The following is a 14,500-nucleotide window of genomic DNA, read 5'->3' as shown; positions in this document are numbered from 1 at the left end:
CCCTATATCAGCCCCTCTTCCATGGTCAGCATCAAATTCTGTTGTACACATAAACAATGCAGTACTCTTATTATGCATACACAAAGTCTGAATAGCACTCTTATCATGCATACACAAAGTCTGAATAACACTCTTATCATGCATACACAAAGTATGAATAGCACTCTTATCATGCATACACAAAGTCTGAATAACACTCTTATCATACATACACAAAGTCTGAATAGATCTCTATACCAAGCAATGTAGGAGCTGTGTGACAACATGAAAGCATGCATGCAGAACTCTTGCAAAATGTAGTTTTAATATGCAGTGCAACTTGAGACTTAAAGCACATACATCTTTGCTTAAATTTCTATGGGAGGCAAACTAAACACATTACATCTTCTCCAGATGGAAACTGAGAATTTCATTAAATTCACATAGTAATTTTATCTGCAACATCAATGGAGACAAAGATTAGCACACTAATGTGACAGGTAGCCATGTTTAAGGGATGCTAAGTATGCAGGGCACTGAAAGACAAGTGCCTGCTGAACTATGACATCTGAGGAAATAATATAATAAAATATATAATGCAATAGCCAGACAATAAATCAAAATAAGACTGGTCAGAAAAGTAAAATGACTAGATGGTTGATTATGATTTTCCATATCAAATACAGCAGCACCTGTCTTAAGATATCACCCCTTCTACCAATAATAGTCTCTCAAAGCAGGTGGTCTCTCATTACAGGTTAGAAAACTATATCACAGATTAATCAATGCATTTAGAATGTGGTCTCTCTAGATATCAATTTGTTCTAGTAAATTATGTTCCTTTTAGAATACTTACCCAATCATAATACCTCAGGAGAATATTAGCACCATGTAAATACAGCCCTCCCAGATAACACTTTCAGCTGAGAGAAGATAAATGTTACCTGCCCACCTAGGTGGTGGTCAGGAAGAATGATCTCTCCTTAGCATAGGGATTGGTGCCAAATCCCATGAATATCTCAGTTACAACTTCTACTCATGCAGAGTAACACACTATCTCTACAGCAGAGAGGCCTTGTAAAATCCATACAGTTATTACTGGAGTTGAAGGCATGCTGTCAATGTGGATGTAACCATGGGAAGGCTGGGAGGGTGTATGTGTATTATGATTGGTGTGATATAGTTTCTTAATGTAGCTTTAACAATTTTAGTCATATCACGATGATGCCTGTAGTGTGGCAGGTTACAGTGATGTCTAGCACTGGGGCATCATGCCACAGACATGTAGCATCATGTCCCACCCAGTCACATTATCTTGACACCTGGCCAACCATACCTAACACTAACCTCCTGATGCTGAGTGCCATTATAAGTCTTTCGTGACTCAGCTGGGGTTCAAACCCATGACCTCCTGCATCCAAGGCAGATGCGCTAACCATTTAGGCCTCTGCAGCAGTCCGTTTTATGATTGGGTGATTATTCTTCAAGAAACGTATTTACTTTTAAAAACTGGCTTCTTCGATCTTTAAATACTTTACCAAATCATAATACCTTAAGAAAATAGGAAAGAGGTGGAGGATGATATATCCCCTTACCCTAGAGAGACTAGCCATGGTCCCCTAAGGTATGCGAGACAACTTCTAGATAACCCAACTAGTAAAGACTTCATCTGTTTGGGGGGGGGGAGGGGGGAATTAGAGAGTTTTTGAATGGGAACAATTTTCCCTCCACCAAATCCAGCTGCATCTTTATGAGGCTGTCAAATAATGTGGAATGGTAACCTTTGTACCAAGGGTAAATGTTCTTCTAGGTCAACTTGAGCCTTTAAGGATGAGAGATCTCTGATAAGAACTGGAGAACTGAACTCAGATCTCCATCCCACAGCATGGATAATGATAATTAGTGAACAGTTTCACTCATATGCGGTGATTGTGCTGACTGTCATAACTTGATCAGCCAATAAGTGGAGCAAATTCATGTGTCAGTTTAGTCACATATGCAGGACATACAGCCCACTTAATTCTGGACAAAAATGTTGATACATCATCCTTCCCCTCTTTGAAGATAAAATAAGGCATCATCTCCCTCAATACAATGGCTCAATATTCCTGAAGTACCAATTCAGAGCTCATCCTCTGTCCAGAATAGATAGGAATTATTACCAATATCGAAATCCTCATGAACTTAAGGCTCTTCTTGCTAATGAAAGGAATGGACTGCAAGTAGATGGGTCCATGAATAAAAAATGTATGGCTAATTTTGCCTACTGACTGCCAAAGTAGTAAGTAAGCAGTGCTTCTAAGATAGGTGAACTAAGTAAGCTATTGAGAGCAGTTCAAATGGTGTCTTGCTCTGCCAGATTAATACCCATGATAACTTCCACTTGGGAAGGATCCAATGTCATTGGCCAGGTGGAATCCAAAAGAATAGAAGATCAGTTAGGTATTTCGTTTGCTTGATATCCTCTCTTCCATGATAGCACACTATGCCAGTGATTGTAGAACAGTAGGTTTAATTCTGATTGGTGCTAACTGTTTCTCACTGAAGAGTTATAGGAAGTTAGCTATTGAGATACTGATGCCTACATTGGCATAAAGTACTCTTGTACATTCCAATGAGATTTTATTCCATTGCATTCATACACCTCTAAGGCTGATGGTCATCTCACTTGAGGGATTCTCCACCACTGTTGTGAAAACTGTTTGTTCTTAAGGGAGTATTTAACAAGATCCGTATGTGCAGATATGGTTACTTTGGGTTGGGGTGAAATATTTGCGGTCTTAATTCTGATGAGGGATTATCTTAATTCTGGTGAATCTGTTGTGATTGATGGGGTTGCTAGAATATTTCCCATTTGAGTGTAGTAATCAAGATGAGGAGACACTCAGACATGCTGATTCCTGTATCCCCTCCTGGATAAGAGGTGATGAAGAAGTGTATACATTCTGCCACTCCAATCTACAGAAAATACATCGAATATTCATGCTTTCTGTGTCCAGGACTAGTGAGACAAAAGTTAAGGCTTTGGCATTCCATCTTGTCATCAATAGGTCCAACATAGGTCGATCAAATGGAGTGTCTATTAAGTGAAGACTGAGGGATGAAGATACCATTCTATTTGTATTATTTCCTTCTTGCAGAATCATGAGTCTGCCAATACATCAGCCAGCATACCGGTAGTAAGCATCAAACTTACGTGGTGTGGATTGTTGCTAAGGACACCACACTAGAAAATTCCAAACAAGAATATAAAGGTCCAAGTATTTGTTCCACTTTGCTGTTTGAGATGAGCCTCTATGGTGAAGTTTTCAGACAGAAAGAGAATTCCACTCCCACATGGGTCCTCCAGCCATCAGTGATTGACATGTAAGAATGGTCTTGAGGAGGCCACACTCCTGGTAGTCGGAAATGGTATGAGACTTGTTCCCCCAGCCCTCTGTGTTCACATGAATAGTGATTGTGATTGTCAGAGGTTGTGCTTGCAGAGGTATAGCTGACACAAGCGCAAAGTGGTTTCTCAGCCTTCAAGGTTGTTGCAGATTGTTTATTTGGATCATGTAATCATTGTTATGGGAGCCCAATACAGCAGCCAAGGACTAAGACATCCACTACCACATTGAGCAAAACTCAGCCAGCAAAGGAATTCTCTAGCAGATGGATTGCTCCAAATAGGCATGGAACCTACCATTACATGAATTCAATTCACATTCCTGGAGTAAACATTCTTTTTACTTCAACATTGATTCCAGACCTAGATGACTGACTTTTGAAAGGGTACAAAGTCAGAAATGTTCTTGTTAACAAGGAGATTGCAAAGTCTCCACAATGGAAAGAGTAAGGACCCATTGTTGTATTCCATCGCAGACCCAAGAGTGTAACAGTTGATTGAATGTGCAGGGCCAACTCATAAGAACTCTGACCAAAGGCTCAGTAGCGTGACATCAAGTCCTCAAGAAACTTGTTCGGTCAACATGACATTATGGTAAATCTTTCCCAATCAGCCATGAAAGATTGAAGCTTTCTCCCTAATGGGATCTATGATAAAGATGGGAGGGGGGCCTGTATGTATGACACTGATGAGATACATGTGGTCTTGTGGAATGCTGGTGAAAATGATCACTCTCCCTCTGACTCCTCCATTTAGTTGAAGGATTATTTCCCAGTGGCATGCACTCTAGGGATATCCATGCACTGGTTGCCTTGAAAATGCCTCAGCTTGAGGCAGAGGAATGGTGGCATGACATCTCCTGATCCACTGGCAAAGTAGTTGGAGTAGTCAGATCCCATTATTTCTAACGTGTCACTTAGTACAGTCTCTTGGGTGGCAGAGGCTCAATGTTAAATGAAGATACATCTCTTGAAAACTGAGGTCCCAAAATGGACATCGTATGCTAGAAGTGTTTTGTGGTACTATGTGGGTTCGATGAGCCATGTAAAACTTGTTTCATGAAATGCATCCTTGGGTATTACAGCACTAAACTAGGCATCATATGCTAGCTGCATAACTGGACAAATTTGTTTCCTGGTAGCTGACACTGTATGATCAACAGTGGTTATGGTCCATTATGATCTGAGTTATATGGCCAAGTCCAGTTATGGAACATGGCCATTTGGTTGGTATGATGTTGTCCAGTTCTTGTGGTTGGAACTGAGTATGGGATATTCATCCATGTATCTGGTCCACAATTCTGACATGTGAGACTGTAACTGATGCTTTGGTACACTTGACCCATACAGGTAGAGAATTACAGCATCAGTATTAATATGTAGAAAGTGGATGCTAAGTAATTAATTCTTGTCACAAATGACCTGTAGGCATGTTAATTTTGACTGCCTGCACAGGCAGAATCACTAAAGCATCACTTAAAATACATACATATACAGACTGGCAGGCAAATAATCAATTCAAGTAACAGCTTACCTGTAGAAAGGCCAGTTGTTGATAAAAATCACTCAAGTGTTGGTATATAGTAGCATGTATAAACTGGACACTACTGAGTAAACCATGCATAAGAAACTCACCTGTACTTATCTGACCAGAGCAAAAGCTATACGGTAAGATAAACAAGTTTTCTATATTATACTCAAAAACATAAAAAAGGAACAGAAGTACCATATAGATACTTATGAATTAGGTTCTACAATATCCATTTTGAGACAACATTACCTGTGGGAAAAGGCCCTATGATGTTCTATGCCAGTAAAATCAATAAAGGGTCACATATACAACAATGAATTAGAACTTCCAGAAACATGCTCTTTGAACCTGTAAGAATCTGTGCAGGGATACCCACTAAGATAAATACATGTAGAGGGGTGCACATTACCTGTACTGGTAGCATCACAGTCATCACTTATAGTCATTACAAGTATGAACTGGAAGGCAAATAATCAATTCTAGTAACTGCCAATTACTGATTGCCTATACAGATAAAATCACTGAAGCATCACTTGTAATAGGATGTATGTGCTGGATGCTACAAAGTAAAATATGTATAGAAAATTTACTTGTAATTGTTCAACCAGAGCTAAAGCAATACACTAATATAAACAAGTTATCTGTAGTATAAACAAAACCTGCACATAAAAAGGGAATTGAAGCATTATTATTAATACTTACAATGTGGGCACTACAATATCCTTCATGAGACAATTTTACCAGTAGGAAAGGCCCAATGACATATATACAGGTAAAATCAGTGAAGCATCATGTATACTTCTTTGCATTAGACATTAATAGAAGATAATATAGGAACTGTTATGTATCCTGACTCAGGTAGAAATTATACTGCCACATAAAATGAGTTTTCTAGATCATGCAATGCACTTATAGTAATGTGAGGGAACACCGTTGCTGTCCATGCAGGTATTTACCCCCCCTACCGATTTCAATAATGGAAACATTTAATGTGATAAAAAGTGCAAGGAACTTAGTCAATTCATTCACTGATTTACAATTTCTAGCCTGACTGTGAGTAGTGTCCATAACACCGTGATTGTCTGCATGTTTCACGCTTAATGGAAGTTTTCAATATAATAGACGGACATGCCTGAGATCTGTTTCCAGTTTGTGGACAAGTCCGTTTCCAGCAAAAGGGTGTGTGCGCGATTACAGATGTACATTCATATGTCGTCTGCTTCCGATATGGACAGTGTCGAATCGAGCAATGGAAAAGAATGACAACAACAAATTTGCCTTTCACGTGGATTTAACAAGCGGTTTTATTTCTATGTTCATGTGTGCAAAGGGATATAATTCCAAACTCTCCACGTAATGGTAATTTACAGAATTATCTGGCAGTTACCAAACAGGATGAACTACGTCATTATGTTGTCTGATAGAAATAAACTAGCCCATAGTGTACGCAATATGGCGCCGTGTTTGTATGGGAAGTCCGTTAAGCATGAAAGGTGCAGTGAATGCCAGTATTAGTGCCATTCTGGTCAGAGTCAGTTAGAAATTATAAATCAGTGATTCAGTAGACTTAGTTCTGCGCACTTTTTGTCACATTAAACATTTTCGTTACTTAAATCAGTAGGGGGGTACAAAACAAACGGGGATGTAGGGTCAGACTATAGTAAACGTTGTTGGTGAAAGGAAGAACATCAAATTTTGAAATTTATAGATAGAGTATACTTCTCATTAAAGGTGAAACTCAAGTTCCAACTTGTCTGAGTTAGAAAATTTATGAAATGCTTGTATGGATTTTACAAGGCCTCTTTGCTGTAGACAAAGCCTACTACTCTCTGTAGCGCACAAGTTATAACTGAAATATTCATGGGATTTGGAACCAATCCATGTACTAAGGGAGATAATTCTGCCTGAAAGCCACCTAGGTGGGCAGATAAGTTTGAGCTTCTCTGAAGTAAAAGTTATCAGGCTGGGCTGGATTTGTGAGGTAGTAGTAGTAGTAGTTCTCCTTTGGTATTATGATTGGGTAATGTATTTAAAGAAGAAAGGTGGTCTTTCATAGTAGTGGTCTGACAAAACATGTTGCAGTAATTGATTTTTAAAAAAACATATTTTAAAATATGTGACTTTTGGGGATGAAATCTTCCTGGAAATGTAAAAGCATTAAAAGAAAGAAACTACCAAAAGAAAAACATGATGTTTGCTTATATTAAGTATCAAATTACCAAATGTATAGAATTTGCTTTTTTTATAATTTATATATCACCTTCACTGTTTGTAGTCATTAGACAGTTCTAGTATCACCAATAAAGCCAAATATATTTATGCTTTTTATTGTTGTATTCATATATTTAATAACTGTCCTTATAATTTACATGTACGTCATCATCTAGTAAAGCATAAATCTGGAAATTTTGGACAATGAAGGGGTATAAATTTTGAATTGTTCTAAAAAATTTTTACAGAGGTTTATAAAATAACTTAAATCAGCATGAAGACATTCACATTCATGCCGGCACAAAATTTGTTAAATATGCAAAAGATAAAAACATAAAATTTTATTTTTTAAGTGAATCTGATAATCACATTAGAAAAATAAAATGATATTATGAATAAATAGATGAGGCTTACTTTTCTAAATGCTTTTTTCCTTTTCTTTTACAACAGCAATTGCGATTTCCACAACATAGCATTGTCCCATAGTGATGATTTACAAAAACAGACAATCTAATAAACTGGTACAAGGAATCGGGTCACAATTAATATTTCCAGTTCAGTACCCATGAATGTAGTTCTAGTCTATTTTTAGAACATTTTTCCCTCTCTCATTTTGGTGGTGATAGAAGAGGTTTATTTATGCTTTTTTGGTAGGGATTTAAAGGTAATTGTTTATTCTTGAGAATATGAGCCCAGGGTGTTGTTGTCTGTTTGTATTTTGGCGACAGTGCACAGTGAGTAATAAGGCCTTGGTGATGATCTGGAAGTGAAATCTGTGTTATGTTTACATGCTGCTATGTTGACAGTCCAGCATCTCAAAAAAGAGCAGGTCAACCTTTGACGAGAACTTCACTGTGAAGTCATCATCATTGAAGGTATTTTAGATTAATGTATTTGTATTGATTGTCACACACTGGAAAGGTCAGTACTGAGAAACAAATGTAAAGAACATATAGTAAAATTAATTGTGTTCTATGTCCACATCCCAGACTTAGCGAAGTCCGCCATTATTTCCCGTAAGGCCTACTGGTTCACTTACAGTTTCAAACAAATTTTATGACGAAATAGTGAAGAGGCAGTGAATATATATCCAGATCACTGATTCTGATCTTAAAACACATGTTTGTATGTTTTATCATCAAAGGATATCATGCAGGAAATTGATAGTTGCTACCTTACTCGGAAAAGGGTTAATGGTCAAACAGCTCTCAAAACATATGCTTGTGAATGGGCAAGAGTTTGTTTGTCAATGTAATTGATATAAAAACTAGGCCTAGCTACTTATGTCTTGATGAATGCATTTCGCTACAACACTAGAACTAACCGGGCCAAGGTGAGGGGCATTTAAAAAAGAGTATGGTCAGTCAACGTACCTCTTAAATACCTCTTGTTCGTCCATCAGAGTGATACTGAATTTTGTCAATCCAAGTAATGGCTTATTCCAAACACTAAGCTAGGCATCACACACTTTCTTACACTTAGCTACTGTCCTGTCTGAACTATCAATTCTAGCAGCTTTAGCACTATTTTTAATCTCGTTACAATCTTCGCAAGTTTGCCGTTTAACCCCAAAATACTTATCCAAATTTATGAATGGCATTTTGTCTAAGTCTCAACATGTGTTGATTCTAAGGTCATGTGCACTACTTATTCCGATACATTCGGAAATGAACACAATAACGACTTTTATAAATGACCGCATGTACATCTCTGGGTCTTTCTGAGTCAAAGCCTTTGAACTTGCCGCCCAGCTATTGCATCATGTTCTTTTTGATGTACTCTTATAATGGCAACATGTATGTACATCAAGGGGTCTTTCAGTCACTGAATTCTGTCATTGTAAATATCAGCACAACTAACTGATAACACATTTTCCCACAAAGCAGGTGGCTGAAGGAGGACTGGCAAGTCTTTGAATTTTGCCGCACACCTACTACATGCGTACAGAGGACTCCTGCCTCAGTAATTTTCTGCATCCCTGATCAAACATTGGCGTCCAAATACACGTAATTAAGCGTTTCCGAGATCTCTGTTGGTAGATACAGCCTAATGTCCAATATACAACTAGAACCTCACCAACTTCTGGCACAATGCTTGGTAGGTACAGCCTAATGTCCAATATGCAACTAGAACCTACCAACTTCTGGTACAATGGTTGGTAGGTACAGCCTGATGCCCAATATACAACTAGAACCTTACCAACTTCTGGTACAATGATTGGAAGATACAGCCTAATGTCCAATATGTATCTAGAACCATACCAACTCCAGGTACAATGGTTGGTAGGTACAGCCTAATGTCTAATATAGAACTAGAACCTTACCAACTCCTGGTACAATAATGGTTGGTAGGTACAGTCTAATGTCCAATATGCAACTAAAACCTTACCAACTCCTGGTACAATGGTTGGTAGGTACAGTCCAATATACAACTAGAACCTTACCAACTTCTGGTACAATGGTTGGTAGCTACAGTCTAATGCCCAATATACAACTAGAACCTCACCAACTCCTGGTACAATCGCTGGTAGATACAGACTAATGTCCAATATACAGCTAGAACCTTACCAGCTTCAAGTACAAAGGTTGGTAGGTACAGCCTAAATTATTCTAATGTCCAATATACAGCTAGAACCCAATAGTTGTTCTAGCTATTCTGGTACAACTCCTGGTACAATGGTTGGTAGGTACAGTCTAATGTCCAATACACAACTAGAAGCTCACCAACCCCTGGTAGAGTGGCAAATATGTCAAGTCTAATGTCCAATATACAAAACCTCACCAACCCCTGGTAGAGTGGCAAGTATGTATAGTCTACTGTCCAATATACAACTAGAACCTCACCAACCCCTGGTAGAATGGCAAGTATGTACAGTCTAATGTCCAATATATGACTAGAACCTTACCAACTCCTGGTACAATGGTTGGCAGGTACAGCCTAATGTCTAATATAGAACTAGAACCTTACCAACTCCTGGTACAATGGTTGATAGGTACAGTCTAATGTCCAATATGCAACTAAAACCTTACCAACTCCCAGTACAATGGTTGGTAGGTACAGTCTAATGTCCAATATACAACTAGAACCTCACTAACATCTGGTACAGTGGTTGGTAGGTACAGTCTAATGTCCAACATACAACTAGAACCTCACCAACTCCTGGTACAATGGTTGGTAGGTACAGTCTAATGTTCAATATAAGGTTAGAAACCTACCAACTCCTGGTACAATGGTTGGTAGGTACAGTCTAATGTCCAATATACAGCTAGAACCTTACCAGCTTCTGGTACAATGGTTGGTAGGTACAGTCTATTGTCCAATATACAGCTAGAACCTTACCAGCTCCTGGTAGAGTGGCAAGTATATACGGTCTAATATCCAATATACAACTAAAACCTCACCAACCCTGGTAGAATGGCAAGTATGTACAGTCTAATGTCCAATATATGACTTGAACCATACCAACTCCTGGTAAAATGGTTGGTAGGTACAGCCTAATGTCTAATATAGAACTAGAACCTTACCAAGTCCTGGTACAATGGTTGATAGATACAGTCTAATGTCCAATGTGCAACTAAAACCTTACCAACTCCCGGTACAATGGTTGTTAGGTACTCACTAATGTCCAATATAAAACTAGAACCTCACCACCATCTGGTACAATGGTTGGTAATTACAGTCTAATGTCCAATATACAGCTAGAACCTCACCAGCTCCTGGTACAATGGTTGGTAGGTACAGTCTAATGTCCAATATACAGCTAGAACCTTACCAGCTTATGGTACAATGGTTGATAGGTACAGTCTAATGTCCAATGTGCAACTAAAACCTTACCAACTCCTGGTACAATGGTTGTTAGGTACAGTCTAATGTCCAGTATAAAACTAGAACCTCACCAACATCTGGTACAACAGTTGGTAGGTACAGTCTAATGTCCAATATACAGCTAGAACCTCACCAACTCCTGGTACAATGGCTGGTAGGTACAGTCTATTGTCCAATATACAGCAAGAACCATACCAACTCCTGGTAGAGTGGCAAGTATATACAGTCTAATGTCCAATATACAACTAAAACCTCACCAACCCCTGGTAGAGTGGCAAGTATGTACAGTCTAATGTCCAATATACAACTAGAACCTCACCAATCCCTGATACAGTGGCAAGTATGTACAGTCTAATGCCCAATATATGACTAGAACCTTACCAACTCCCGGTACAATGGTTGTTAGGTACACACTAATGTCCAATATACAACTAGAACCTCACCAACTCCTGGTACAACAGTTGAAACTGAATAATTGTCATCCTTACAACTTCCAGCATCAGAAACATCGAGAGATTTACTTCAAGCTGTATTCACTTAACCATCATACCAATATAGAATGATGGATAAAAAATATATCTAATTTATTTTGTTACAAAAGTACAACCAAACCCCCATGTACATTTCTTTTCATTTTAATTGCATTGAACCAGCAATCCATGCTTCTAAAGTGCAGATTGTGAATGAGGTGTGATTATCACACCTTTATTAGGCCTTTGTTGTTTACCAATTATGAAATGATGTGTGAATATCATGCTTTTGTTACCCAGTACCTTTGTACTTACTCCTATCTTTCTTTTAAGGACTGCCACTGTCTATCTGGTTTCAGGTGATAAAAGCAATTGACCTAAGTTTCTCAGGCAGACCACACAAATCAAATGCTATTACAAACTAATCATCATAGCAAAAGAATGGTATAACAAAGCATTTGAAATACATAGGATATAGATATTAAAACACACTGTTCCTTATAATTCTGGATTTTTCATGCATCTGCATCCACGACCTTTTCCAACTGATTAATGTGTGTGTGTGTGATGTGTGTGTGTGATTTGGATTTTTTAGCGTAGCTTTAACAACTTTTCAGTCATACTGCTACAATGTCTGCAGTGTGACAGTTTATAGTGATGTCTAGCACTGGGTCGTCATGCCGCAGACAACTGTAACATGATGTCCCACCCAGTCACATTATCCTGACACCAGGCCGACCAGTCCTAACATTAGCCTCTTCATGCTGAGCACCAAGCGAGGCAGCTGTTAGTACCATTTTTGTAAGTCTTTGGTATGACTCGGCCGGGGATCGAACCCACGACCTCCTGCATCCAAGGCGGACGCTGTAACCACTAGGCCACTGGTGTGGTCTCAACTGATTAGTACTAGTATGAGACCATTTTTGTTATGATCAGTAATGAAATCAGTGCTTGCAGTCAGTACACCAGATTTGCAGTAGAGCCACTATAAACTTCCTTGTGGCCAAAAGGACTATAGTCAACTGAGAAATTTACATGTCCTGCTGAATCTTCATTAATATGTCCCTCCAACCATTTTTAAGAATTTCACCAAAATAAGACTTTTAGTGTTTAAATAATAAGTTTTATGGAGAGAAAATAAACATACCCCACCTGTTATTCAAACTTCACAACTAAATTTCAAATCTGACCTTTTAAAATTTAGAATACACTGTAACCTCAATTAAACCCGATTTACTGAATTATTCAAATTTTTTGTTAAAGAGGATAAAGAGCCAGCACACTGCATCCACAATATCACAACAAGATTTCAACAATATGTCAGATTCAAAAGCTAGACTAAGCTACATAGTTGATGGTGATGATATCTTTCTTTTACATAGAGATATTGTCATAAAAATAGCAATAGTAGGTCACAATAACAAGTCATCAGATTTATCTGGATGTGGAACAAATGCTACTACAAATAAGAAACGACACAGGGTCTTCAACAATTGATCAAATGAAGAGAATTCATAACAGGTATGCTGATAAATTTACAATGAAGATGTCAGAACTCTTAAACTGAACAAAAGCATCTACAACTGATGCAACTCATAATACAAAAACAGAGATCATGAAAGAAACCAATAAACATTTATGTCTACGGTTGCAAGAGTCGGCATAACCGAAGTTTTGGAAATAAATTTAGTACATAAACTCAAATCCTTGAAATCCTTGAGGACCCGTAACGGGGGTGGGGGTAGAAACAAACAGGAGGGCAAGCGTATACAATACACATATAAATTCTGGAAATGCGCAAATCAGCAAATCAAATATACAAAGAGGTCATATGACCTGAAGATACCCAAATTACTAGACCAGAAAGTTAATTCCGCCTTTTCTGACATTACTGGAGGCCCCAGTCATGTTAGTCCTACCCCCAAAACATAACTATCAGGGTTGATGTCTTACATTGTAGGACAATCAGTCATGTCTGGTTACGAAAGAAAAAAGGAGAACAACTTCTTGGTCTATTAAATAACAATAAGAAGCCAAAAAAAATAGTTTCTGGCAAAATAAACTTCAAGCGAGTCCTACAACGAACTCGAATGAAAAATACATGTGAACTAAAGAAACTGATGTCATTCACCATAAATCAGTCAAGTGAGAATGCACTTTTACCGTTCCATCCACAGTTACTGTACGGAAAGAAGAGACAGTGCGAGAAAAAAAAAATGAATCCAAAGAGCCTATATTTACATCATCAGATAACTTAGTAAATGAAGATAAAACAACATCCCACCCCTAGTCCTACATGTAAGACATAGCACATTTTGATTTTGTTGAGGTGCTGACGCCCACAACATAAATATCAGCGTTGGGTCTTACAGGTAGGACTAATCCCACCCCCACCCCAAAAAACAACAAAAATACAAACCCATAAGCAGTAAGGTCCATTATAGGTCGTACCGAAGTCCTCGGAATGCTTATAAGTAAAGCGAATATAGTTCTTCATGTATGTTGTCAACAAACTCAGCCACTGAGCACTACATGGCCGCTGAGTTTTGAAACACACCGGAACTTAAGAAGTTTGCAAACACAGCTTGATGAATTAGCTGAATAGTGTATAAGGTTTTTTCCGTCACAACTTTCCATAAATAGAATGCGGATATTAGCTTACATGCAATATACATCCAGGTAACAACACTCAAACAACTTGCATTTTCTCCTCTGCAGAATGTTGGCTTTAGAGATTGTTAGTAATACCACAGGAGTCTAACGTTTTATTAATAAAGTACGATGGAATCTCTGACAACACGAAATCATCGGTACTATAAATGTCCATAAGGTGATTTCGTGTTGTCAGCGATCTCATCGTACTTTATTGATAAAACGTCTGATTCCTGTGGTAATACTGTACATTGTTGTTATTCATATTTTGGTTAGTACCAAATATTTTTTTTGCCCCAACCAAATAACACCAACACTTTACTTCCTACTTGTTCAATACAAGCTGTATAGCTTGTTATGTATATTTGATTTAATTATATCTGATTTAATATATATATATATATATATATATATATATATATATATATATATATATATATATATA

At 38.0% G+C, this 14,500-nt stretch overlaps 1 protein-coding gene across 3 annotated transcripts in view; it reads right to left on the bottom strand.

Moving 5' to 3' along the window:
- Window positions 1-14,199, bottom strand: part of LOC149781447 (uncharacterized) — a 42,985-nt gene extending 28,786 nt beyond the window's left edge. The window contains exon 1 of one of the 3 annotated variants that reach the window (XM_089935528.1): window positions 13,823-14,199. In XM_089935528.1, the coding sequence (XP_089791654.1) occupies window positions 13,823-13,842 (20 nt within the window). In that variant the 5' untranslated portion in view covers window positions 13,843-14,199. The remainder of the gene's footprint in view (window positions 1-13,822) is intronic. The other 2 variants (XM_089935525.1, XM_089935526.1) reach the window with 2 other exon arrangements.
- Between the last annotated feature and the right edge of the window lie 301 nt (window positions 14,200-14,500).

The sequence above is a fragment of the Sinohyriopsis cumingii genome, chromosome 15 (assembly GCF_028554795.1).
Source record: "Sinohyriopsis cumingii isolate HCF-2022 chromosome 15, ASM2855479v2, whole genome shotgun sequence".
In the NCBI taxonomy this organism is placed as follows: Eukaryota; Metazoa; Mollusca; class Bivalvia; order Unionida; family Unionidae; genus Sinohyriopsis; species Sinohyriopsis cumingii.
Note: the sequence above shows the minus strand (reverse complement) of the source record. Positions and strands in the feature narration are given on the sequence as shown.